General features: G+C 54.4%; 1 protein-coding gene across 5 annotated transcripts; it reads right to left on the bottom strand.

Moving 5' to 3' along the window:
• Positions 1 to 1124: 1124 nt before the first annotated feature.
• CHAF1A (chromatin assembly factor 1 subunit A) lies at positions 1125 to 25894 on the bottom strand. 5 transcript variants are annotated; one of them, XM_082750925.1, is made up of 15 exons: positions 25551 to 25894; positions 22895 to 22945; positions 21020 to 21888; positions 15795 to 15848; positions 13964 to 14193; positions 13735 to 13795; positions 13453 to 13521; positions 10103 to 10329; positions 9457 to 9625; positions 9251 to 9331; positions 8302 to 8394; positions 7006 to 7258; positions 6044 to 6534; positions 2151 to 2247; positions 1125 to 1595 (listed from the first exon to the last, which is right to left on the bottom strand). In XM_082750925.1, the coding sequence occupies exons 1-15, from the start codon at positions 25840 to 25842 to the stop codon at positions 1495 to 1497; spliced, it is 3138 nt and encodes a 1045-aa protein (XP_082607051.1). In that variant the 5' UTR covers positions 25843 to 25894; the 3' UTR covers positions 1125 to 1494. The 5 variants fall into 5 exon arrangements, with proteins under 5 accessions (XP_082607051.1, XP_082607052.1, XP_082607055.1 ...); XM_082750926.1 differs by having other exon boundaries at positions 9457 to 9577; XM_082750929.1 differs by lacking the exon at positions 25551 to 25894 and adding an exon at positions 25293 to 25527.
• Positions 25895 to 27265: the final 1371 nt, after the last annotated feature.

The following is a 27265-nucleotide window of genomic DNA, read 5'->3' as shown; positions in this document are numbered from 1 at the left end:
CCACTGGTTTCCAATCCGTGAGGCCCATGGCAGACTTCTGACTCCCGGAACAAGTGTGGTTTTAAGCCAAGGTGGCAGCCGTGTGTTCCAGCAGCCGCAGGAAGTAACGGAAGCTGAGCGTGGAGCCCAGGATGCACTGGCCCTGGTCACGTGTCCCCTGGAGAGATGCCCTTGACTTCACCTGGACTGTCCCCTCCCCTCTCCTCAGGCCGGCCCCTCCCAGACCCTCTCCCTCTGCAGAGAGAAAGGCCTGTGGTGGCCAGTCCCCTGGCCACCGCCAGCTCAGTGACAGACGGACTTGGAAGTTTGAGGCCTAAATGTGATTTTACCATCAAAAACACCTTCTAGCCCCCAGCCGGCAAGACGCCCCCTTACATGCCTTTGCTTCCCATCTGGCTGTTCCCACACAGGGCAAGATGGGGGCCTGTCCTCTGCTGCCCCATCTCGGTCCCCTCCCGGCCCAACTGTGACTTGACATTAACTCCCAAGTTGTTAGGTGACCGCCTAACACGGGTCCCAGGGGACTTGACTGGCTGGGCAGTCCCGTCCACAGAGGCAGCACACACACCTACCCCCAGCGAGGGGTCCTGGCTGAGTTGGGGGCTGCTGAACGCCAACATGGTGGCTGCCTCCTCTCCCGCGGGCTCAGCAGGAACAGAACTTGACGGGCCGGTCCAGGTTAAATGAGGTCCAGGAATTCTGCCAAAATTCCCGCACCCCAGGCCTCTGATGTCTCGGTGGGGTCGCTTACAGCCCCAACACAGGGCCGCTCCAGGGCACAGGGGCCCACAGCTGTCCATGCATTCTTCCCCAAGAGTGACCCAACCCTGAAGTCGATCTGGAAGCTACAGTTCCAGTCCCGGTGGCCTAACAGATGGGCAGCAGGGATAGGCTGACAGAAGCACTTTCCAGAAGCTGTCACCTTGAACCAGGTCAGCATAGAGGCCAAGGATTTTACAGCCAAGAGTGGGGACAGTGCTGCAAGGTGTCACCCTTTATACAAACGACCGAGCCACATACCGGGTAGGGGAGAGCGCACCCACCAGCCCAGAGTGGGGGGCCAGCCCCAGGGGATGGAACCATGCACAGGGAATGATGCTTGAAAAGACGACAGATGCACCAGGTCAGGGCTGGACAATAAATTTATACACACCCACATCAGGCTGAGGAGCCGCCTCAACTCATTTACAAGCATTTCATCACAGCGCCTGCTTGGGGGCCCACAGGCGCGACCAGGCTGTCCCTGTACAGATCCTCACATCGCAATAATGCTTTATTCAAGGGCAGATTAATATGCAGCTTTTGGGGGGGATTTTTACAAATACCAAAAGGAACAAATCAAGCATCCTCTATAAAACTTTCCAGACCTCCAGAGAGGCCTGCGAAGCAGGACAAAGTGCTCTTTACACAGGACTTGTAGGACTTTCAAGTATCCAAGAGGCGTTTGTGAATGCCCTAACCATTCTACCTACACACGCCGGGCCAGCGGGGCACTCAGCAGGAGCTGAGCGAGCTGGTGGGCATGGGGCTCTCGCTGGTGTCCATTCCCACGGACCCCCCAGCTCCAGAAGTGGTTCCACACGGGGTCGGAGCCTCTGCAAGGCAAGAGAAGGAGGGGCCTTTAGCTGGCTGCACCCCCAGACTGGGTAGGGGCCCAAGTCACTGCCCCCACGCCCCCCTTCAGACAACTATACTCATTCACGGCCCTCAGAGCCTGTCCCCTCCTGGGCTCACTGGGCAAGAGTCAAACATTGGCCCCCCTCACTGCCCCCTCCAGGTGTCCCTGACTCAGCCCCTTCTACTCCCGAGACCGCCCCAAGACTCCATGGCTCCCAGCCCAGGGGTTGGCACTGCAGGTGCACTGCCGATTCTGTGGGACGCTTCTGGAACAGCACCACAACGTGGTCAGCATCCAACTGCTGGCCCGTTACTGTACCTATTTCTGCCATGGCTACTGGAGTCCAGTCCCGCTGGGCACGAGGCAGCTTTCGGAGAAGCCGGATCCTGCAGACCCTGGACCAGAACGCACCGCCCCTTCCCATCCAGCCCACTCAGCGCCTCTTGGGGTCTCTTAGCTCAGCCCCCTTGTTTACAGACAGGAGGAGTGTGGGAGCGACGGGGTGTGCGTTCTTTTCCTGCCAGATTCTCACCCCCGACATCCGAGATGTCCAGGATCACACAGTCGCCGTCCTCCTCTTCCTCCTCCTCCGTGTCTGCCTGGAAGCCATCGAGGTCCCCAGCCCCGACCTGGACAGACAAGGGGGCATGGGCCATCAGCAACAGCAGCAGATGGGCCGGTGTGCACCCCCCACCTGATCTGGGAACAAGCTGCAGGGGTGTGCTTCAGAACCTATGTGCAAAGGAGCCTTGTTGTAGGTTGGGGGGAGAAGGTTCTCGCCAACGACCTCATTCAGCTCTCCCAAAATGACCACCAGCATTATTTACAAAAATTGGCCGATTCTGAATCAGCAATCTGGCTTTCTGGTGTGATCTGAAGATAGAGTGATAAAATGCCCACTTTCACTTTCTCTTGAAATAAACAGTGGAGAACTCTGCCAGCCAGCGTCACCTCCTCTGCCCAGGGCTCAGCCCCTCTGCCCGGCCCCCAACAACTCTCTCTTGTCACTCGTGTTCGGACCATTGTTGCTGGTGACGACACCATCCAAGCCGCTGTGGGCAGATTCTCCATCGACTTTCTGGACCTGTGTTCATCAGCTTTTACCAGAGAGGACAGAAGGACCACGTGGAAAAGGGCCAATTTTTAAGAATTAATTAGTTAGTTAAAAGGGCCAATTTTAAACACCAACCATCTGTACAAGTGCCCCTGCTTTATGTAGATGAACAAAGAACCAGCAGAGGCAGAGGTGGGCTGATTTCAAAAGGGGAAGCTCTTTCTCAAAACTCTCCCGGAATTCCTCTGCTACAGAAATGGGCATTTGTTTGCCTGGAAAAGGAGCGATGGCGCAGGACCACGCGGTGTGCAGCCTGCTGGCCTGGCTGGGCAGCCCCACGGACACGCCAGCGGCCCCCAGAGCACGCAGCATCGATGCCTCAAACCACCGGTTTCCAGAGAATTCACCGGCTGAGAAGAGCAGAGCCGGGCTCTCCCCACGCTGACCGGGAGGCATCTGGTGGGTCCGCGGAGCAACAGGAATGAGGTCTCCCGTGTGCTGCCACTTTGCAGGGGGCTCCCCAGCCGCAGCCCCCCACACTCAGGACAGGCGCTCAGGTTGTTGCTACTGCCCACAGGGGCCCAGGGCCCGCCCCACGCTCTGGGCTTGGAAAGACCTTTAGCCACGATCAGGAATCAACTCTGTGGAACACCTGTTCGGGGTCATTTTGATCAGAGGCGATTTCGGACAGGAAAGGGAAAACAGGGCCACTCCCCATTTCAGAATAAAATCAGAGTCTAAAGCTCAAGTCCCCCCCGGGGACCACACAAGACCACAGTCCTGGTGCCTCACTCGGCCGTGTTCACCTGACTGATTGTGACGCCTTGTGAACATGCGGTATAGCAGGCCAGCTGTCAACTCAAAAGGATCTTTAAATTCCCACAAAATTGAGAAAACAAAACAAAAACTGAAGCAAAAATTTGAAATAAATAAACAAATTCCCACAAGTTAGGAAAGCTCAACCCCATCTAGAATCTGTGCGGACATTCACGGTTTGACAGCAGCTATCGGCACGGGTAGGGAAGTATCAGCGGCTTTACCAAAACCCAAGCCCAAACGCTTCACAGGCTCCGGGCCTCCAGTCTTACCTTCTAGAAGTTTACCTGCATCGGGCACGTTTATGTAGGGGCTGTCAGCAGGGGGCACCCCGGCTAAGGCAGCCCCAAAGCCATCCCCCCCACCCTGCCCTTGCACCCCGGAAGCCGAGCGAGGCCGCCTGGCCAGTCCTGTGAACCCAGCTAAGCGGAAAGTCTCCGCTGCCTTGGTCTGCCGGTGGGAGGTACACGACAGCCATGTGTGACCACGAAGACAAAGGCCACATGCTAAGAAAGGAGGGAGTGGGACACGGGGGCGGCCTGTCATTACCGGAGCTCGGGACAAACCGCTGGCCCGTGTTGAAGCTGACACTGGGGCCCTATGAGTGACGGCCTGAAGCTAGGACTGCCGAGCACTGCGTCCCCCTCTGCGGAGCAGGGGTGAGGCTAACTGCCCACGGCACAGCTCCCAGAATGCCCCAGAAGCCAGGCGCTCAGAGCTTCCCTCCCCACAGGCACACACTGTGCTGGCCCACACGGAGGTCCTGGGCCTGGCACATGGCATTTCCTAAAGGGCTTCTGGTATTTATTTAGCTTTGAAGATTTATTTACTTATTTGAGGCGAGCGAGGGCGCACGCGCAGAAGCAGGCGGGCAGAGGGCCAGAGAGAGAGGGAGGCTCCCGGCCGGTCCCGGCCGAGCAGGCGGCAGCCTCTACCTCAGACCCTGAGGTCCCGACCGGAGCAGGAATCACGAGTCAGACACGTCACTGACCGAGCCACCTAGCCGCCCTCCGAGGAGATTTTACAACGCAGACCTCAGGGCGGCTGGGTCAGCGGCGTCTCTGGCTCAGGTCATGCCCGTAGGGTCCTGAGATCGAGCCCCGCTGTCTGGCTCCGCGCTCAGCAGGGAATCTGCTTGAGGACGTTCACTCACTCGCTCTCTAAAAATTAAATAAAATCCTACGGAGACCCCAAGTTCCTCGCTCCGACGTGCTGAATCCGCGTCACCGGGCCCAGGACGCCCAGAACTCCGAAGCTTCGGCCCGGTGGTACTTGTGCCGGGAGCGGTTTTAAAAATCCCAGGGGCAGCAGGTGAGCCCTGTGAGGGGCTGGAGGGGGTTCACTTGCTTTGTAGCCTTCGGGTGAGTCCCCAGCACTGCGGAGCCTCTGGAGGGCCCGACCCGTGAACAGGGAACGGGAACAGGCGACTGTTCACGCGAGGAACATCAGGTGAGACTCCCCATTGCGCAGATTCCCGGACACACAACCGGGGGTTTTCCTTTCCCGGTGGCTCAGTGTGATAACAAAGTATCTTACAGATGAAGCACAGGGATTCCCATAAAGCGCCTAGCCTAGGACCTGGCATTTGAGGAACATGTAATAGTGTCTAAAACTATTGTTTTCGGGGTGCCTGGGTGGCTCAGTGGGTTAGGCCTCTGCCTTCGGCTCAGGTCATGATCCCAAGGTCCTGGGATCAAGCCCCGCATCGGGCTCTCTGCTCAGCAGGGAGCCTGCTTCCTCCTCTCTCTCTCTGCCTGCCTCTCTGCCTGCTTGTGATCTCTGTTAAACAAATAAATAAAATCTTAACAAAAACAAAAACACTGTTTGTCCTGAAAGTGAGATCCACCACGGGGGAGAAGGCACCATGGAGCTCAGGATGCAGCCGGGGCCGTCCCTTGGGCTCGGGTGAGACTCCACACCCACGCCCACGAAATGGGCAAGGACATGGCGGGGCCCTGAAGGAAGGCTGCCCAGACAGACAGACGAACAAGGCTATTTTCCAGCCCCGCCATTTCAAGCTGGGGTTCCCACTGCTGGTTTCAAGCAGAGCCAGCCATGCTCTGGCTCCGTCTAGGACTGCTTGGGGAGCAACAGCAGGGAAGGCTGGGGCCGGGTCCGTGCCCGTCTGCGCCCACAGCCGGCCTCGGAGACGGCGCCGTCCCCGCACCCCCAGACCCCCACAGTCGGCCCCTCGCACTTGCTCCTCCCGGTGCGGCCCTCAGTGATCAGGGAGCTGCCCGGGCAACAAACCGCCGCCTGTGCTCCCAGTCACGATTCTGCTCGCCACTGTGTGGACGAGGTCGGGCAAAGCCCAGATCGGTCAGTGCTTCCAACGACAGGAAGTAAAGGTAAAAGCAAAAACATAAAGACTGGAAAAGTCTCCACACAGAACGCTGTAAGGTGCCACCGGGGCACCTGGGAACCAGGCAAACGCGCGAAATCGCTACACTTTCTGCTCACTTTTGTTGCTGACTCAAAAACTGCTCTAACAAAGACACTTCACAGAAACTGAAAAGCCCCCTTGCGGGTCTCCCCCAGCCCGCCCCGCCCCTCACCTGCCCGTCGTGCCTGCGCTTCTTCATGAACTGGGTGATGCACATGCTGCCGGCTGACTTCCGCTTCAGCGAGATGGGCGTCCCCTGGCTGGGCCCCGTGGCGGGGACACTGCCACTGTCCTCCCTGGTGGCCGAGGGCACCACGGTGATGTAACTCCACTGACACGGCACGGGCAGGTGCTCCTGGTCAAAGGTCTTCAGCACCTGCGGGTGGACGTACCAGCACATCCTGAAGTCAGGCCTCTTCTCGTACACCGAGTTCTCGGAAATGATCCGCTTGAGCCTGGCCTTGGAGGGGACGGCGGCGTCCTCGCTAGCGGTGGGGGTCTGCGGGCGGGAGGAGCCGGGGCTGGGCGGGCTGGCAGAGCTGCTGTCGGGACTGCCCGCGTCCCTGCCGAGCAGCCCCCGGCGGCAGCACTCCTGGAACTCCCGGATGATCACTTTGCTTCCGTTCACATTCCCGTGCAGCAGCGGGAGCAGCTGCGCCAAGACTGGTGGGGGCAGGGCGGGGAGACACCGGGAGAGAGAACACACATCGCACAAGGCTCCCGGGCTGTCACCAAGGTCAGAGACGCGATCAGCTGCGGGGAGGCCTTTCGAGGTGAGCTGCGGGAGGCTGGGCAGCCCAGGTCTCCCGAGGCGGGATTTCTCCGGATAAACGAGCATGCCTCCCTCCATGTGCCCACTCCTCCCGAGTCACGGGGCTCCCCCGGCTCCGAAGAGTGAGGAGGCAGAGGCCTCAGGCATGTGTGACCTCGAGCCCGGCCCTCTGGGGAGGGCGCTAATTAGAGGGCCGGGTCCCGCCGTCGTATCAAGAAAGCAAGAGATGCGCTCAGCCGGCGCCGCTTTTGTGATCGGCCGACAGCCCTCCTGCATCGCAGTCCAGCCCCCCAGCAGTCTCCCTGGGCCCGGGGCGCTGGGAGCCCCATCCCCTCCCGTTCCCGGCAGGCGCCGGCACTCACTCTGCTGGTCTCTCTTCTCCCGTCTGGAGGCCTTGGGCGTCTGCTCCTCCTCGGAAGGGACCGTCTCCAGCAGGCACGCCGTGAACTGCTGCAGCACCTTCCGGTCGGCGCCCCCGTCCTTATCAGCTGCCCAGACGCAGCCGATCTTCACGGGCTGGAGCACGCGGAACCTCTTCCCCTTCGCCAAAAACTCATCCCACTCTTTGGCCTTCAGTTTCTGACGAACCTTGTGGTTCTCTGGGTCAGCACACTCCTTGCAGGGCAGACAGCAAAGCTCTCTCAGGGTCCCCGGGCCCCTGTGCCCTCTCGTCCCACCCCCGGGCCAGGGAGAGGGACGAGCACGCTGGGGCTGGGCACAGCCATCCACACGTCCCGGCCCCCACCGTGTCCCGCACCCCCTTCCTAACATCACCGCCGGGAAACAGCGGAGTGCTTTCCTAGATGCAACGGAGACTGGCACTCATGCCGTTTGCTCTTTGGGACGTGCCCATCCTCTCTGGCCATGACCAGCAGGGGCTAAAGTACTCTATCCTCACCAGTAAGCTGCTCAAGGCCACTCTAGATTTTCTAGGGACGGTGTGACGCCAGGGCCATCCAATCACCAACCCCAAACCCCACGCCCAGGTCACCCTCCAAGCCAGGCCCAACACTGCTCTCAGAGACGGGGAGGCCCATGGGCTCCACAGCCTGCTTTGCTGCTTGGAAATGTACGAGGAACACCCGCCCCTCCAGCCTGACTTGGGAGAGGCAAAACCATTCCCCCAGGCAACGGCATACTTCTCCAACCTCCACTGTCCCAACACGACAACCTGACCGGCTGTCGGAGCCCTAAAAGCAGCCATCTGCCAGAGTCTAGCACGTTGGTGGCAGAGGTTGGGGGTTAACTCCAAGGGGCATAGGGGAACCATCTGGAGACACAGAAAGTTCTAGATTTTATTTCAGGTGATGGATTTACAAATGTCAATCATTAAAGCTCACTGTGCTCAATAACTAAGATCTGCATGTTTTCTTTTAAGTTCGTTATACCTCAGCTCGGAAACTCTGACTCGGGTTTCTCCTCATGCCGCTGCCCCATCTGGGATTCTCCCCTACCTCTGTAGACCTCCACTACCCTCCCCAGGCAAAACTCAAGCTCAGGCCCGAGACCCCACAAATGACTACGTATTGGGGTCGCAAAGCGCGCGTGGGACGAGGGTGGGTGAGCTGGGCCGTCACACCACTGTCACAGCCCCCACACTCGCGGCTCGGCTCGGCGAGCTCTCTCCGGGACAGTCACCTCCCCGGCTCTCCCCTCACCTCAGTGACTCCCTCGTCCTCAGACAGGTACCCATGGGGCACGAAAAAACCATCGTCTTCATCTTCATCGTCTCCCACTTCGTCATCATCATCCTCAAAAAAGAAAAACGGTTCATAATATGTGGCAACAGAATATATGCCTTGTTTAGAATGTTCACCTGCGAACATCTAAGGAAGGAAAAGGCATCTACTGCCTTGAGTGTCATGCTTACGGGCGTGGGGTGAAACCCCTCGAAGGTACCCCCGTTATTATTATTGTTTTTTAAAGATTTATTTATTTGACAGAGATCACAAGTAGGCAGAGACGCAGGCAGAGAGGAGGAAGCAGGCTCCCTGCTGAGCAGAGAGCCCGATGCAGGGCTCGATCCCAGGACCCTGAGACCATGACCCGAGCCGAAGGCAGAGGCTTTAACTGGCTGAGCCACCCAGGCGCCCCTGTATCCCATTATTTGAGGGAGGCAGCGGCGGTGTGGGTCAGGCAGAACACAAGCGAGTGAAGCCGCCCAGAGGTAAGACAGGAGGGGTGATTGGGGACCAGGCAGATCAGGGGTCAGCGTGTGCCATCTCACAGGCCGGACACCACTCAGTCCCACTGCCAGGTGAGCTAGCGTCACTAGATAAGATTTTCCAGTAGATGCTGGAAATCTGGTTGTTTTAAACTATTTTTAACATAAAGACTTATTTATTTATTTGAGAGAGTGAGTGAGCACGGGCAGCAAAGGAAGAGGTGCGGGGAGAGAGGACCCCGAGCAGACTCCCTGCTCCACACAGAGCCGGACATGGGGCTCCCTCTCACGCGCCTGACATCACTACCCGAGCCGAAACCATGAGCTGGAAGCTCAGATGACGAGGCCAACCAGGTGTCCCCACCGCCGGTCAGACACAGGCTGGCTGTGAGCGAGCGCAGCCCTCTGGGTGGGAGCCAAAAGCCGTGCAGGCGCGTGCTCACCCCCTCGCTGTGGGAGAGGGACTCTCCCGGCTCCTCCTCTTCCCACTCCTCGTCACTGTCCACCTCATAGTCCAGGAACTTCTGAGGAAACAAAGACGCAGCGCGTCATGGCTCTTTCGGGGCCGGCAAAGCAGAAAACACTGGAATGGCAGAGACACAGAAAGACAGACACGCCGGGACCAGCAGCACCGCCGCCACGTGCTCACCCTGTCTTGGGCCCAGGGGTCCCTTGGATGGATGACGGTCGTCTTCTTATTCCACGTCCCCCAGTACGCCGGCCGGTGATTCTCGGAAAACTGTAGGAGCTTCATCCTGCCGAACTTCCTCCTGTCAGGAACGCCGTCTGCCTTGCTGCTCTCCACGATCACCACGTCGCTGAGGAGGAGACCCAGCAATGCGCCTCCCCGCTCTGCGCCGCTCGCCACCCCGGCTTCTCAAGGAAGCAGGCCGTCAACGTTTTCCAGAGATGGGAAACCACCTGCTCCCAAGGAAGCTAAGGGACATTCATTCCAGGGACACAGAGCAAGAAGGCGGAGACAAGATGGCCAAGCTGCTACCCCGCAGGATGTACAGAAGCGAGATCCCAGAGAGCACGGGGATTGGCAAGAACAGGGCAGCTGCTCCCAGGGAGCCCGGCCGGCCAGTCTGCCCTCCGCAGCGGCAGCTTTCGGCAAGGCCAGCGCCCCCGACACTCAGCACTGAGCTTCTGGCTTTAGGCCCCGGAGGGAGACAACCCGCCGTGATGAGCCCGCAGCAGACCAGAAGGCAGGGCTCTGCCCCGGACCCCCTGGCACTTTCCAACTGCGCTCTGATGTCACCAACAGGCAAAAGACGGTCTCCCCGGCCACTAACCTGTTATGAATATTCGTGTTTCGGTTTGAAACCATGGTGGGTCCGGACCTGAGGGGCTGCCGGCCTTTCAGATCTTTCAGGAAGGAGGACTCGCCATTCTGCTGCTGGAGGAGCTGGTCCAACTGGTCGCAGAGGTCTTGGTCGAAAGCAGTCCGAAACCGAGGGGCGAGAACCATGTGCTCTTTAATTTCAAAAGGGGCGAACTTCCCGCAGGAGCCAGCCAGGGTCTGAAAGGGAGAAGACGCCGTGATGCGCGCCGGGGAGGCGCCGCCGGGCACACTGCACGGGGATGCTCCTTTTCACGTTCATCCAGGTCGCTAAGCCCAGGGAGACACACAAAAGGCTACACGCTGTGTGATGTCATTTGCACAAGTTTCTGGAAAAGGCAAAACTAGAGGGCCAGAAGTCACATCAGCAGTGGCTGGGGCCTGGGGGCCAAGGGGGGAGGAGGGCACCAATTATAGGGAGCCAACTGGGGCGACAGCAACACTTCAGCTCTCGAGAAGGGGGGTGCTGTGGAGCCCTACGTGTTGTCAGAACTCACCGAATGCGTGAATTTTACTCTGCATTATACCCACTAAACACAGCTCTTTAAAAAGAAGGGGGTGGGGCGCAATAGGACACGCGATCCCAGGAGAGGGAACTGAGCCCCCGGGGAGTGACTGCCGCTTCCCCAGAGCTGCACTGGGACAAGATGACTCACGAGCCAGAGCCCATCTCAACACTGAAGGCAGACAGGAACCTGCCACACCGATGTCTGCTCCCTAAGAATCACTCATCACAAGTTCTGGTGGATTTAATCTCCCCTCAGAGTTCCTGCAGCACCGGCCACGTCTGTCAGCAGATCCCAAAGCTGGCACACGAGGACGTGCGGGGTCAGGAGGAGAGTCCCCATCTGGGAAGCTCAGTGTAAGCAAGCCAGCCTCCGACCTCACTGAGGAGAGAACACTACGGCAGCCGCCTTCACCGTGGCTGCACAGACGGCCGTCTGGGGACGCTCCTGGATGGGGTCCAGGCTCCAAGATTTTGCAAATCTCCCTGGTGATGCCCAACTTGCAGTCAAAGCCAAGAACCAGCCGACGGCCCACCTCACTAATGAACTGGGCTATCAGGCACCCAGACAGGACAGAGTTAGGGCCGAGCCCATAGGACCAAAGACTCCAACCAAGCTAAGGAACTACACATAAAAAACCAAATAGTGGCTTGGCTGCCTCAGCCAGTGCAACAGGCGCCTCCTGATCTTGGGGCTGGGAGTCTGAACCTCACACTGGGTATAGAGATTATTTAAAAAAAAAAAAAAAATTTAAAGATTTTTTTTTTTTTTTGAGAGAGAGAAAGGGAGAGAGAGAGAGAGATCACAAGCAGGCAGAGGCAGGCAGAGAGAGTGGGGAAGCAGGTTCCCTGCTGAGCAGAGAGCCCGATGCGGGGCTCGATCCCAGGACCTGAGCCAAAGGCAGACACTTAACCCACTGAGCCATCCAGGTGCCCCTAAAAAAAATCTTTAAAAACATACAGTGAAAACTAGACCAAAAAACTAGGAAAGAGATGATATCTGTCTATGGCCAGAGGGTATACAAGGCTTTGTAACCATAAGCCAAATGCTCTAAAAAATTTAATGGACGCCTGGGTGGCTCTGTCGGTTAAGTGTCTGTCTTCGGCTCAGGTCGTGATCCTGGATCGAGCCCCACATCGGGCTCCCTGCTCAGTGGAGAGCCTGCTTTTCCTTCTCCCTCTGTCTACTGTTCTAATAAATAAATAAAATCTTAAAAAAAAAATTTTGAATGTTGACATTAAAACATGAAATCTGTGGGCCACCTGGGTGGCTCAGTCATTAAGCGTCTGCCTTTGGCTCAGTCATGATCCCAGGGTGCTGGGATCCAACCCTGCATCGGGCTCCCTGCCCAGTGGGGAGTCTGCTTCTCCCTCTCCCCTCCTTCTGCTTGTGCATGTGCACTCTCTCTCTCCCTCTCAAATAAATAAATAAATAAATAAATAAATCTTTAAAAAGAAAATCCTGGCTGCAGAAGTAACTCCTAGAGGTCAGAGCAAAAGCCAATCCCGTAGAAAAATAGGTAAGAAATAGGAATTGGCAAGTCACAGAAGAAATCAAACGGCGAACAAAAGACAAAAAGATGTCCAGCTAGAATCAAGGAAAACTGTAAAGTGAAAGAAGAACATCAATTTTTTTGCCCATTGGATTAGTGAAGGTCAAATACACTCCATTCCGTGCCAGCGCAGGTGGGGAAGAGCTCATTTCCCCACGAGGCTCAGCACAGATGTTCCCGCTGGGAGGGCACCTGGGCCGGACTAATACAATCAGTCATTCTGTCCGAGGGTGTATCCCTGGACCAAGCATCAACCTGCTTCCAGGCAGCCGTCCTAAAGAAAGGCACACGTGGAGCACCTGGGGAGCTCAGTCCTTAAGCATCTGCCTTTGGCTCAGGTCATGATCCCGGGGTGCTGAGATCGAGCCCCACATCAGGATCCCTGCTCAGTGGGGAGCCTGCTTCTCCCTCTCCCACTCCCCGTGCTTTGTTCCCTCTCTCGATGGTCTCTCTCTGTCAAATAAATAAATAAAATCTTTAAAAAAATTTAAAAAAAAAAAAAAAGGCACATGTGCAGAGAGGACTGTCAGTGACAGTCACCATGCCACTGATGGGGCATCAATGGGGCAATGGCATAGTCTGTGACACCATCCACATTATGAAAAGTTAAGCGGCAACAGAAAGAACGAAGCCGACCCAAACGTGCCAGCAGGGCAAGAATCCAGGATTCAGCGATGTAAACAAAGCAGGGACGGAACACACTCATGATATGTATGTAAACACACAAACATATGAAGACGTGTAAATGCGCAGAAAGCTCTAGATGGACACCCCTGCATCAGAGGAGCTGGGTTACCTCTGGAGCGCAGAGGGAGGGGAGGGAAGTCTGGGGTCTCCGGAAGCAGATGCTGCTAGAGATGCCAGCTTGGAGAAGCAGAATTCTGTGAATTCTGAACTGTTGTTTTATGCTTATTCTCGCCTCCTACCCCACGCCTCAGCTCCCTGAACGTAAGCACTAGGTCTTCTCTGACACCTTCCCACACGGCTCCTAACGCAAAACTGCTCGGGAAGCAACCTCCGAACACTCGGCAGTGGTTTTACCACACGTGCCACTTTTTGCCTTTTCAAGGACAGAGCGAATGACAAAATCCTGCGTCTCCAGCCTATCAGAAGTAAAAGCTCCCTCTGTAAGCGGGGACCCCCTCTTGATGAAAGGGAAGCTCCCTGGTCAGAAGATACCCTTGCACTTTCCAGAAGGACGAACGCGACAAGAGAAAGTCGAGCCGGAGGAAGCCGGGCGCTCACCTTGGGGGCCTGCGGGGTCTTTGGCTTCTGAAAGAACCTCGTGATTTCGGCCTTCTCGGCTTTAATGCGCTGCAGCGGAAGAGAAGATGAACACGAAGAAATAAGAGACGGCGGCCCCGAGAACAGGAGCCCGGCCTTTTACAGGTGAGAGCACTCCTTTGCTGTCAGCTCTCCAAACCCGTGAAGGCCTCGGGGGCGTCAGACTCCATGCAGAGTCCCCGAGGCCACATGGCTTCCCCAGGCAGAGGGGACGCCTGCAGAGGTCCTGGGACAATGACCTACCTTCTCCTCTTCCCGCAACCGTTTTTCTTCTTCCTTTTTCCTCTTCTCCTCCAGCTTCGCCCTGGGAGATAGGACCTTCAGCCTCGGCCGGGCAGCTCAGGTGTGCGTGGACCCAGGCCGCCTTGGGAAGGCGCGGCCCGGTCCCGGGCAGGCCAGCGCGTGCAGGGGTTGGGGAGGGTGCGCGCTCCCATCCCCCCCCACCCCCACCCACCCCCAAGGGCCCACGCACTCCAGCGCCTCCTGCCGCTCCTTGCGCCGCTCCTCCTTGCGCCGCTGCTTCTCCGCCTTCTCCTTCTCGTCCTTCTCCCTCTTCTCGCGCCGCTCCTTCTCCTTCAGCTCCTTCTCCTCCTCCTTCTTCTTCTTGGCCTCTTCCTTGGCCCGCTTGGCCTCCTCCTTCAGCTTCTCCTTTTCCTCTTTCTCCGCCCGTAACTTGAGCTGCTTGCCCAGCCGCTCCCTGTCCTGCACCGAGAGAGGGTCCCGCGGCTGTGTCCCTGCGCCCGCAGGCAGTGGAGGCCGAGGAGAGGCGGCCCACCCGGGAGGGACCTGCCAGCCGGCGCCCTACCACACCGGCCCCTGGGAGAGGAGTGACGGCCACCAGCCAATGCTCACAGGACCTTCCGCGCGATTTGAAATAAGCTTCACTCAAAATCTTTAAAAGTGGAGCGGAGTTTATCTTGGTTAATTAATTAAAAACAATTGAAAACAATGACATAATCAGAAAATGATGATAAAATAAAGACACAAAATACCTGTAAGTTTTGCTTCCCTACCTTTAAAACAAAAGCATTTTTCTTCCCATCCTCCCCAAACCAGATCAAATTATAGGGATTATTTTTTTTCCTCTGAAATGGAAGATCGGGATGAGACAGGGACTGGGAATCTGTTAAGTCAGGGGGAAATGAAAACAACCAAAAAAAGCAAAAAATGAATTTGCTTTTATCTTTACATCAGTTCCTCATTCCAAACAACCGGCACACGGCCTGAGGCACTGCATCATTATCTAAGCCCAAGCTCTGGCTCAGCAGGCGAGACACCTGCCAGACACAGGGGCTCCCCTTCTGCCACAGCACCAGCGAAACTTCGAGGACTATTTATGTCGGAAATGGTTTCTCAACATCAGGAGCCTGGCAACTCCGGTTTCGGTCTGGGCATAGGACTCTGCGCTCGTCTCTAGGGAATGTCCCACCTTCTGCCCTAAGAAACCTTTTGTTACTTTAAGGAAAGCCACAGAGCCTCTCCGCTAGTGATGGCGGAAGCGTTCCGTTCTCACAGAGCGCCCGCCCTCTGCACCTTCCGGGGACGGCTCGGACACTTGAAGAAGGTGCCTGGCCTGGGGAAAGCATGCAAGGTGGTAAGGAGTCGTGTGGGCCCACTGCTCAGTAAGAAGGCAGAAGGCTTCTGGAAACCGGCCATACTTGAGCCCCATGTCCCTCCCCCACCCCATGTGTGTCAACCTCTGAAATTCTCCAAGAATGAGAGAAACTCTAAAAGCACCACCAAAAGCGGACCCATAAAAACTGAATGCAGCCATAAGGCGGATGGCATAGGAAGCATGGGGTGAACCCAGACCCACTGTCCTCATCACCCCTTCCACAGGCTGGCTGGGCTGCGGAAGCCCACTGGCCTTCTCTGCTCCTTACAGCAATGAGGAAAACGTCCTCTGCTTTGCAGCGCGAGACAGGTAGTGACCCCCAGGTGACAGAAAGCAAGACTCAGAAGCAACACTAGACAGTAATCACCCATCTAGCATCGTGGCCACCAGACCAACACAGCATGTGGGAAGGGGCTGGTAAGTGTCAGCTACAAAGCCCAGCTATCAAGACAGTAGGAGAAACCATGATCATAACAGAAGCTTAGAAAGGCTACGTGCAAAATCGTCACTAAAATGATGCAACCCACAAGTCCCAGGGCACAGCTGTGTGAAATGAAGCAAGATTCAAAGTCATGGTCAGGACAAGCAGGGAAAGGGAACAGGCAAAGGAGGGGTGCAGGGGCCTTGCTTACTATTCAATACAAAAAGCACAGCAGGTTAACTTTCTGTTTCAGGGGAAATGTCTTACTCTTTGCAGTTTGAGCTTGTCCTTCTCTGCAGAAGCTTTGAGTTTCTTAGTTATCTGAAATGAAAGATATTTTTCTTTAAACATGGCTTGTTTCAATCACTACAGTACATGTAACATATCACACGCTTCTCTGGGAAAGAAGGGGAAGGGGGAATAAGGGGCTCACACTATTGAGAACTTCTTTACAAAAAGAGCTCAGTGAAAACGTTCCAGTGACTAGTTTCCACAAAACAGAACCAAAAACCAAAATGTCGTGGTGGGGTCATGAACTCCAAAGACCATTCACATGCATGTCTCTGGGGATCAAACAGGAGACTGGGGAGACAGATAACAAAACCGAAGGGGGGCCAAGCACAGGAGAAACACGGCAGGCTCAGCAGCAAACGGCAGTGGACAGCCAGCCTTGGCGTCCAGCATGTGACCGAGTAGAAGGCTTTGTAACAGAGGCCATGGGACACATCCCGTGTGAAACGGACAGAGCCAGTAACCCAGCACAGCAGCCCCTTCTGATTTTTCCAAGAGGAGCCAATACTGGCAATTTTGTTTACATTTTCTATGTAATGTCTAAAAGTTAAATTAACAAGTTAACGGGTCTGTGGCCTAACTACCTATGAGCCATCAATGTGCACTCCGCTTTCCGAGATGTGGAGCGAATGAATGTTCAGGGGAAAAGGTCAGCTTGCTGGAGGTAGCCATCTGGTCTAGGACCCCTGCATCCTAGAGTACAACAGCCTCTACCGCCCGGCTGCAGGGTGAGCACGGCCAGAAGGACTCACTGCTGGCTTCACGGCCTCCGGTTTGAGTGTGAACAACTCAGACTACTGGCCTAAGCTACCTCCAGAGCGGGGAAGCCGGAAAGCCAAACTGTCAGACGGAAGAGCGGTGCGGAGCGCGCGCACAGAAAAGCAGCAACTACCCAGGCTCCGTGAAGACAAGGAGGCAGCCAGAAGGTGAGACTGGGGACTTGAAAAACCAAAGGCCCATTTTCCTCAAGATGCTCTGACAACACTGACAAGACTAGGTAGTGATGATTCCTTGGGGAAAGCCTACGACCTCATGTAGAATATAACTTACAGACGAATAAATCAAGAAGACATCCTTCTTACTCGGGACACATCGCGTTTCTTGGATTAAGCCTTCCCTTAGGAAATGGCAGCAGTCTCATGAAAGCCACGTGTTGGCAGCACCTCAAATGCCTCTAGCATCGTGCCAGGATGCTTGAGCCTGTCTTTACTGAGCCCGCGCCAGCGCAGATGCCACCTTCTGAAGTAGTTTTACCAAGGGCTTGAGAAACACCACCCGCCTCTCCAGAGTCCGCTCTGCCTGCCAAGTCCCCGACATCACTCCCACCAGAAAGGATTGAACAGCAGCATCTGCAAGTTGCTGCATTTCTGTTGTTGAATTTGTGTTCAAATTGATACTACCCAACGTGATGGTCAGATTCCCACACGAGGAGTGCACTTGAGAGGAAAACACAGTCAGTGCCTTTGACAGAGCGTCCCCTCCGCGGCGAGTCCGGGCAGGTGACGGACTCCCAGGAGCCGGCTACTGATCGACGACCAGAGCTGTGATCATTTCATGTGGAACCAGGGTGTACTGCGTCACTATGCACCCAGATGGGCCTCACTGGTCTGACAGATTATCTTCTTGACGTTTGGTCCCAGTGTCTATGAAACTCTCCCCAAGTGGAGACCACACACATCACCCGTCTGGAACTCGGCTGCCAAAAACAAGACCAAGACCCCAGCAGGAAGCTGACACACACACATCGACACCCCGGACATCAAGACAGACCGAACCATGGGCACGAACTTCACGTGGCAGGACCCGTTCAGAGCCACTTGCTCTGACTTTATGTATACAGGGAGGTGGATTTCTTCGCTCCGAAGCAGCAATGAATGAAGTGAGGAGAGGCAGTGACGCAGCAGGAGCAGCTAAAAACCTCCCCGCAGGGGAGAGACAGCAGCGGGGGAGACGTGCGACCTTTGCAAACCGCTCCAGCTGCAGTGGAGGAAGAGCCAGCAGGCGACATTCACCTGTGCCTCCCGGAGCTTCAAGTGCTACTTAACAGCAGCCCAAGGAAACATGCAGAAGAAAGCACATTAGAGTTGCTTCGTCAAGGCTGAGAATAAGAGACCATGGAAACATCTACCAACAAGACCGACTCCGCAGTGTGTCCAGACCACAGGTGTAAGACAGCAGCTAACCAGAGACCTTCCCAGGCCTGTAGAGAAAATATCAAACATATGGAAGGCACCCCAGAATGAAAAAGAAACATATTTACAGCACATGGCTCGTATAAGGACACAAAACGATACTGCGTATTCCCAAGGATCTCTCACATAAGCCGCACGGGGAAGCGTAACCGTGGGAGAGCTGGGCTGGAGGGAGTGTCATGCTTCAATGATGTTTTTTGAACACGAAGAATTTAGCACTTGTGTAATTTAAATTATACCCGGAAAAGTTCCAGCGACCTGGGCTCATCTGTAGACATGCCCAGATTCCAGGAACACAGCTGTATCCACATCTTTGTTTATGAAAAATTAAACCTCTTATCGCCATTAAAGCAGGCTGAATTCATGGCTAAAGCGCAAGCCAACTTCTATTCCAGATGGTAAAATGCTCCAATGCTACAGAGCGACCATTCAGCCAGAAGAGCCCGCATGAGCCCAAACTGCGTTCCTCCAGACCTGTTCTCAAAGCGAGTCTCCGGAACCCTGGTGCTTTAATGAACACAATAAAGGACACAAGAAACAACAGAATGAAGCTCTTCAAGCAGACCATCTCAGACTCCTTGGGAAGACACAGCAGGAGCTGCATCTTAAGTCCCCTGCAAGGGAAACACGCACGCAAGCACGTGCGCACTAGAGGAGCGTGCCTAGGGCATCCAAATGCAGAGATTACGGTACCAACCCCAGGACTGGGGAAGCCAAATAAAACCAAACACGTTACACTGTAACATGAAACAGTATGTGAGCTTCCACTGAGTTTCCACCTACAATCTGGAAAGGAGGACGTGGAGAGGGAAAGTGGAAAAACACAAGTATTCCCCAAGCTATTACGGGTCAGGAAACCCTTGAGCCCCCCAGGGAAGGTGCTGGTTGAGCACCAAACACAAAACTAACCGGCGAATTGGAAACTCCCTGCTCCTGGGGAGGGGTGGTGGTGGGAGATAATGCACGAGGCTGTGGGTGTGGGTGTGGTTGCAAGTGGTCCATTTTGGCCCCCCCCCCTCAGGGAGTCTGGCTCTCACAGCACCGGGACACATGAAAATCACTTGGCTTTGCTCTCATCCATCTGGTGCCAACCACCACCAGGAGGCTCCACTTCCACTCCTGTGACCCACCAGCTCACTGGGTGGGGGGAGGGGTGGGGGGGGGGCTGATTTGCTGCTGCAGGCTCTGGGGCTGTGTGAACCTTCGCCACTCAGTGCAAATTATTTGCAAAGCCACGTGGTAACACTGCCTTCTCCAGACCTCCAGGCCTGTGCTGAGAGGGAGGAGCCAACACCCAAGGCGCAGGATCTCCTAACCAGCCACATTCGGTTTAATGCTCGGCTTGCCGAGGGCGCCAGCAGACAAAAATAAAACTGTTTCATGACAAGGCCCAACTATGTCATTTCCCATTCCTAGGGCTTGGCTACGGGTATAAAAACAAACTTAAAAAAATAAAGTGCTTGAGAAGAACGGAAACACATGTGCATGTCCTGTTTTCTAGGCTAACTGGCTGTAACAAATCACATGACAAGATCTAGGCTAAGTAGCAGCAGCAGGCTGGAAGGATTTCAGGCAACTGGCCGGACCGAACAAGATGGCTAACAGCGGAAAGGGACATCAACTCTGATTCTGAGCGTCTGAGTAATGGCTCACATGCAAGTTTAAAAATGTATCTCTGTCTGCAAGAAGAAAAGATTGCTCCACTCTTGCCATTTTGAAAACCTAAAGAGAAAGCCACTGGTTCTTTCCTTCTAAACTCCTCAGGAGATAAAAGCCATGCAGTCAACCCAGAAAAATAATTAGTCCCTTAGAGATCAAATCTCACAAAGTGATCAAGGTCAAATCAAGCAGGTTCAGTGGGGACTGAATTATCCAACCCGGGATCTGATCTTACACTAAAAAGCAACCAAAACCACAAAACAACCTAAGGGCACCTGGCTGGTTCTATGCGTGGAGCTTGTGACTCTTGGTCTAAAAAGTCGTGCGTTTGAGCCCCACACTGAGCACCGAGCCTAGTTAAAACAAACAAAAACGTAATGTGAACAAAAATTCTACAAAAGCAAAACACCAAAAGCCAAAAACCAAAAAACCCCAACCAAAGGATGCCGTCAATACACACTTCTGGATTCTTGACTCATTTTACCAGTTCTACCCAGAAGACCCTAAGGGGGCATGAAAGCGGAGACAGCTGCCACCGTGCTGATAAGCCAGCAACAGGGACAGGCATTTCGAGAGTCATCTTTCTGTGGGTCCTTAAAATGGGGCCATATTTTCCTTCGGTTTTTGTCGCTCTGGGGGCGGTTTTTCAGTGTCTAGGTCTGGGTGACCAGGCTGACGAGAGCTGACCCTGCAGAATTCCCCTTTTAGTCTTCCTGCTGTCTTGGGATCTCTTCACCAAAACTCCTTCCCATTAAACCCCTTACGAGCCCGCGTTAGAACAGCAAGGAGAAACGGAGCTGACATCTGACACGAGGGGTCGCAGCTGCCCGCTTACGTGGACTCCTCACGAACGTGGGCAAGTTGATGGCACCACTCCTCAGGTGTGAACAACCACTGCTACCAAGATGGCAGTTCACAGAAGACACCTGACACGCTGGTGACTAACAGAGCCACCAGCACATTGCGGGGCACATGTAACCAAACACTGCTCACGGTTTTGATAGCCAAAGAATTCCCAATCATGGGGCGCCTGGGTGGCTCAGTGGGTTAGCCTCTGCCTTCGGCTCAGGTCATGATCTCAGGGTCCTGGGATGGAGCCCCACATTGGGCTCTCTGCTCGGCAAGGAGCCTGCTTCCCTTCCTCTCTCTCTGCCTGCTTCTCTGCCTGCCTGTGATCTCTGTCAAATAAATACATAAAAATCTTAAAAAAAAAAAAAATTTATTCCCAATCAGTCTGTGGCCCCACCTACTTGGCCACTAACGCCCTGGGCCACGCAGTATCCCCAGGCGGAGAGCAAGAGGCTGAATCCCGTTGCCACTGCCACACCAGCATTCGGCAGAGATACTCACTCTGCGGATAGGTGTGCAGGTTGGGGAGGGCCTGGGACTGCCGAGCTGCTTTTTGGAAACAGACTGCCCCTCGGGTGAGCTGGTGGGAGAGGAAGAACCCCGGGACGAGTGGCTAAGAACAGAGTCTTCTTCAGGGCCGGACTCCAGCGTCTCGCTCTCGGAGGGCACGCCCTGGTCTGCGGGTGTCGCAGGCGGAGACTTGGCTCGAGGAGGTTTCCCAGCCAGAATATCCTGCAAGACCACCACGGGCACCTTCCCTTTGAACAGGATGCCCCTGGCTTCACTCCAACCATCCTGGTCCTTCTCTGGGCACATTCTTGCGTCACCAGTTGGCACGGGGCAGCTTGGGGGCGAGCCTTTCTGCCCATCTCCACTCCTCTCTGGGCCCCCGGAGCCGGGACCCTCCTTCTCGGTTTTGCATGGAATGTCGGAAAGGGTCTCCTCAGAACACGCCAGCTCATCCTCCGGACTGGCCTCCGGCGGCCCCCTGTCACCTCCAGCTTCTTCTCCGACCCCACTTACAGCCTCCTCAGAGGGAGAGGCTGCAGCATCTAGTTTACTGTGGGCCACAAGGCCATCTAGTTGGTCACTTGAGTCCTCCGTCAAATCAATGATGACCGCAGTCTCATCAATATTGGTTTTGACTCTGTTTCTTAAAAAGTTATCTAAGGGACCCTTCCCGTTGACAAGTTTGGGACTACAGTCTATGTCAGAGCCCATATGACAGTTGTTCTCCACGGTGTCCAAAGAGGTCTCCAGATCAGGAACTTGACTTTGGGCAGGAGCACCCTCAGAGCTCCTGGTGTCATCCGACCCGTCCTCGCTCTTCTCCTTTGGGACAAGATTCAGGCGCTTGAAGGGCAGACGAGCTGAAACGGAGAGAGAAGGCCGTCTTTACAGGGGAAGTGTGAAAGGCGACACCCCATTGATAATTTGATATTCTGTAGGCTCAATAAGCATCGACCTTGCTGGGCTGGAGGGGAGTCCGGGGGTCTGGGGGGTCCGGACTTCTCTAGAAAACACGAATGCCCTCAGGCTCGCCCCTGCCCCTTTCACCTCAGAGACTGCTGCCCTTAACGTGACTCCCCTCCATACCAAACTTGCTATCAGTCATCACGGGAAGAGGAAAACTGTTCCAGTGGAACCAGATACCAAGTTTTAAACACCAGAGGGATGCCTGGGTGGCTCAGTGGGTTAAACCTCTGCCTTCGGCTCAGGTCATGATCTCAGGGTCCTGGGATCGAGCCCCGCATCGGGCTCTCCACAGCAGGGAGTCTGCTTCCTTCTCTCTCTCTGCCTGCGGTCTGCCTACTTGTGATCTCTATCAAATAAATAAATAAAATCTTTAAAAAAAAATTTTAAACACCAGAAACCATACTTTTTTATACAGTTACTTAACTAATCTGGCCTAAGGGCAAATAAACACCAAAGGATTTGGATACGTTTATCGTTCTGTCCAACCGTGGTTCAACCAGGGGCAGCTGAGCTTGCCAGGGATTTCTGGCGGAGTTTGGAGATATTACTGTTTGTCATGACTTGGGTGAGCGACCAGGGATGCTGCTAAACCACACAATATAGAGGACAGCCCCACACTGTGACCAAAAAATTACAGAATGTCAACAGTGCTGACACAGAGAAACCCAAGTAAGGGCAGTGACCACTAGATTTGCTCCCAGGAACCTAAAAAAACAGCAACATAATCACAGGGGCTCCACAGCCTCTGACTGGAAGGTACAAACGTTATCTCGCCTCTAGCCCTTAAGCCCTGAGGACCCCAGTGGAAGGCCCTTGCTCAAAGAAAACTAAAAATACTGCTGAGGAGATGATGAAGGATACAAGTCAGGAACTGTATTTAACCCCTTCCCAGACAGTTACCTTGTATTAACTTCTTGACTGGAAAAGCTGGTCTGTCTTTGCAATCCATGGCTGTGAATGAAGTGTCAAAGGATAAGTTATTAGAAGTCGGAAGTAATTCATATGGAGCTACCTAACACGTCCAAAGTGGTTGTCCGGTGGGAGCGATCTTGCCACCCCCACCACAGGGCCTTTGGCAATGTTTAGGGACATTTTTGGTTGCTGTGAGGGGGGGCGTCTAGTGGATAGAGGACAGAGATACTGCTAAATATCCTAAAATACACAGGATGGCACCCAAGGCAGAATTATCTGCCCAAAATGCTAACAGGTTGAGAAATTCTGCTCTCAAACTGTCACACCTTCTCATTCTGTGTGGTAACCATCGCTCTGAAACTTAGATTATTATGTCTTCTCCCCCTTCCCCACACAATGGCAGCTCTGTGACAACATGGAGACTTGTTCCACACTGTACCCTGTGCGCCTAGCTCAGAACTGGCACACAGTGGGACACCAGTGAGCATGGTAACAGGGACAGTGAAAAGGGGAAAGATGGGGCAAGGGGCTGGCTCGGTTGGAGAAACACGCAGCTCTTGATCTCAGGGCTTTGAGTTCAACCCCACACTGGTGTAGAGATTACTTAAAAAATAAAATCTTAAAAAAGAGAAAGAGAGAGAGAAGAAAAAGGGAAACAAGTGCAAGTAGAGATGACAGAAAACACTGCATGACAGATTTCACCATTAATGACCCCAAAATGTCCTCCTCCAATCAAACCATCCCCACCACCAAATCTGCAAAATCAGAATAGGACTAATTTTCTTCTTAAATAGAGTCCATACAGGTAAAACAATTTAAAGCACATTGAGCTTGTCGGGGTGGACCTGACGTGCTGTCAAGAAATAAGGGAGAGTATTTTCCTGCACGGGAAAAAAAAAAAAAAAGCATCTAATAATATCAAAGCTGAGACAAAAATGACTGTAAATAGAGCTAAGTCTTTGGGAAAATATCCTTAAATTGGTTAGAGTAAGTTTAGAAGCTGACACCTGCTAGGAGATCTGGCTTGAAAAAATCTAGGTTAGTTATTTAGGGCAATCTACATATGTTTTGGAAAAGATACACACAAGTGAGTATTTTCAAAAAGCAGATCAAGGTTTCTGAAACACTTAGCTGTCCAGAGATGAAACTGCTCTCGCCTAAGCCCCAGGCTTGGAATACAAGGACCCCCAGGATTCACATCTCCTTTCTACCCATTTCAAGGTGGTATCATTCCCAGGTCCTTGTTGACCAAAGACAGGATTTCCCCCACCTTATCTGAAGTATAGATAATCTTTACCCACGTAAATTTATATTTAGGACAACCACAAGGATTTACGGGTGTGGCCCGCCAGCTTTGATGCGAGGGAAACAAAAGTGACCCAGGCCCAGAAGCATGCAAGAGTAGCCCACCCAGGGATGTGAATTGTTCAAAGGCAAACATACGATTCACACACACTCGTGTCTAAAGTTACGAAGGCTCTTTCTTCTGAGATTACATGGCTCCTATTTTTATGGAGCCTTAAAACACCCCTTCCTCTTATGGTAGGAGGGTCACAGCAAGGTGGTGTTTCTTACAATCTTAAATTAAACATTCTTACTGTTTTAAATGACCGTTCAAGACGATCGGTCCCAACTTTATTGATAGGAATTTTATGTCTCCCTGAAATTTCCAAGGAGCGATGCTTCTCAACTAGAGGGCGATTCCGCCCCCCCCCCATCCTGCGGCCCCCTTGGCACTGCTCGGTTAACTTTGTGGGTCGTCACAAGTAGGAAAAAGGGGATGCTACTGGGATCTAACGGGTGGAGGCCAGGCACGATGCTCAACGCTACAATGCAAGGGACAGCCCCATTGTCAACAGTGCCCAGGCTGGGAAACCCTGGAGCGGACTAGTGGACCTCCCTGTCAGCCCTCAACTCAAGGGACAGGTTGTTTATCAGGCACTTACTATGCGCCAAGCGTTGCACCGGCGCTAGGCACAAAATGGGAGTCAAGCAAAGTAGACAAGGCAGTCTAGTCCTCCTCGGCTCACCATCCCACGTTTCCCAGGCCCCGCCAGGTGCAGGAAAGCCCCCTCCCAAGGTGCGGTGGGGGAGGGGAAGGCAGGTCTTCACCTTGCATAGAGGGCAGGATCAAGAAGCCGGGAGCCCCAGCGCCGGGACGAGCCCACCCTCCGGGCCTCTTACCTGGGCTTGCCCCGACCCGCAGACGCAGCTGTTCTGGTCCCCGAGCCCGTGGGCCCCCGGGCCTCAGTTTCCCCCCCCCACCCCCGGCCAGAGGGCCGCTGCACGGTCCAACTTGCTCAGGGGACACAAACGCACTCGGAAACCTGCAAAGCCAGCCCCTCCGCCTCCCTGGGCCTCGGTCTCCCCTCCGGGCCACACCGACCCGTGACCGCAGAGAGCCCTGCAAGGACCAACTGACGCAAAAGCGCCGGGGAAAATGGTCGCGGCCGCAACAATAACGTCGAGGGCGCCCTTCGGGTCGCAGGGCCCTGGCTACGGCCGTAACAGCCGCCCCGACCGAACAGCCGCCGAAGAGGAGCGGGCCTGGGGCCGGGAGGCCCGTCTGCCCCCAACTGCCGCCTCGGCCTGCGCAGGCCGCGCGCCGCGCCCCCCCTTCCCCTCAGCGCGGGACCGAACTGACCTGCGGCCGCTCCCCTGGCGCCGGGCGCCCCGCACTCCAACTCCTCCAGCATCGCCCCGGCGGCGGCTCGAGCTCCCCCCAGGCGGCGGAGGCGCGGGCTCTGTTCAGGCGGCCACTGCCGCTCGCCCTCCCGCCCGCGCCGCTGCTGCCGCGGCCGCCGAGCTCGTATTTGGCGGGAACCGCGGCGACCCCCGCAGCCCGCGCGGTGATTGGGCGAGGCCGCGTCACGTGACAACCCGCCTCGGGAAGAAGGGACCGCCGGGAGCATCCTCGCGAGAGTCGAGGCTTCCATTCCTCCCTTGGCTCCCCTATTGATATTCCCGCGGAGGACCGGGGCTTCCTCTCGGCCGCCGGTCATTGGCGGGGAGGAGGTGCCCTGCGATTGGAGGCAGAAGATGTCAAGCTGAGAGTTCAACACTGTGATTGGCTAGGCGCGTGGGATAGGTCGGCAGGAGGAGGGAGGGCCAGGCTCCTACGTCATGACGAAACGTTTTACGTAGGCTGATGGGTGACAACCTGAAATTGCGGTTTAGAGGAAGAAAAGTTTTTAGTTTATGCTAATTGGGCATCAGCTGAATATTATAAGTATTAAAACTATAAATGTCTTTTTAGGTGAACAACAGGAAGAAAGTAAATTCTGTGTAGCCCTTTAGAAGCATTTACTGTGCACCAAATATATTCAGAGGGAATGAATGAAATGGATCTTTTCTGGTGTAATCCTCAAGATTTTTGCATACACTGTTTCCTCGCCTAGAAACTCTCCACAGCATTCTTCCTGGCTAGTTTCTAGCTAACTTTCAGATCTTAGATCTGCACCTCAGAGGAGCCTTTCCCTCCCTATCCCCAACAAGGTGAAATTCCTACCACTGGGTTCTTTCCCCTCTTTTTTTTTTTTTTTCCCCTCCTCCCCGCCCTTTTTTCCTTACAGTTTTGTGTTTTGGTTTTTTTTTTTAAGATTTTATTTATTTATTTGACAGAGAGAGACACGGCAAGAGAGGGAACAAAAGCAGCAGGAGTGGGAGTGGGAGAGGGAGGGGGAGAAGCAGGCATCCTGCTGAGCAAGGAGGCCTGTGCGGGGCTCGATCCCAGGACCCTGAGATCATGACCTAAGCCGAAGGCAGACGCTTAAGGACTGAGCCACCCAGGCACCTCTCTTTTTCTTGAAGCAATTACAGCTTTATCTTTTTTATTAACTTGTTATTTGATTTACTATCTGTATTTGTCACCAGCTCCATAAGGGAAGGAATAATTTTAACACTGTATCCCCAGTACCTCTCAGCGACTGACATATTAGCAAGCTCAATAAATAGTTGAGTGAATGTATAAACTTCATTTGATTGGGCTGTGTGATTATGTAGATTAAAAACCTCACATAGAACAGAGACCTTCCGGGTCAACCAGCAAGGCTTATAAGCAATTTTTTTTTAATTAAAAAAAAAATTTATTTGGCAGAGACCCAGCAGGAGAGGGAACACAAGCAAGGGGAGTGGGAGAGAGAAAAGCAGGCTTCCTGGTGAGCAGGGACCCCGCTGTAGGACTTGATCCCAGAACCCTGGGATCATGACCTGACCCAAAGGCAGATGCTTAACGACTGAGCCATCCAGGTGCCCCTAGAATTAGTTTTCTTTAGCATCAGTTTAATCTCTCAAGCGGAGAAGTTAGGAAAGAAGACTGACATTTAGCCCAAGTTCAGAATTCTATCAATTCTATAGATT

Source organism: Mustela nivalis (assembly GCF_964662115.1).
Source record: "Mustela nivalis genome assembly, contig: HAP1_SCAFFOLD_2105, whole genome shotgun sequence".
NCBI lineage: Eukaryota > Metazoa > Chordata > Mammalia > Carnivora > Mustelidae > Mustela > Mustela nivalis.
The sequence above is the reverse complement of the archived record's forward strand: the minus strand, read 5'-3'. Positions and strand labels throughout refer to the sequence as shown.

Bases quoted from the DNA above. Each gene is read 5' to 3' on its own strand.
- CHAF1A (XM_082750925.1), bottom strand. From the start codon at position 25,842: ATGGAAGCCTCGACTCTCGCGAGGATGCTCCCGGCGGTCCCTTCTTCC. The intron at 13,796-13,963 runs GTGCGTGGGCCC...CCTATCTCCCAG, and splicing joins GAGCGGCAGGAGGCGCTGGA to GGCGAAGCTGGAGGAGAAGA. The intron at 13,522-13,734 runs GTAGGTCATTGT...CTTCCGCTGCAG, and splicing joins GGTTGCGGGAAGAGGAGAAG to CGCATTAAAGCCGAGAAGGC.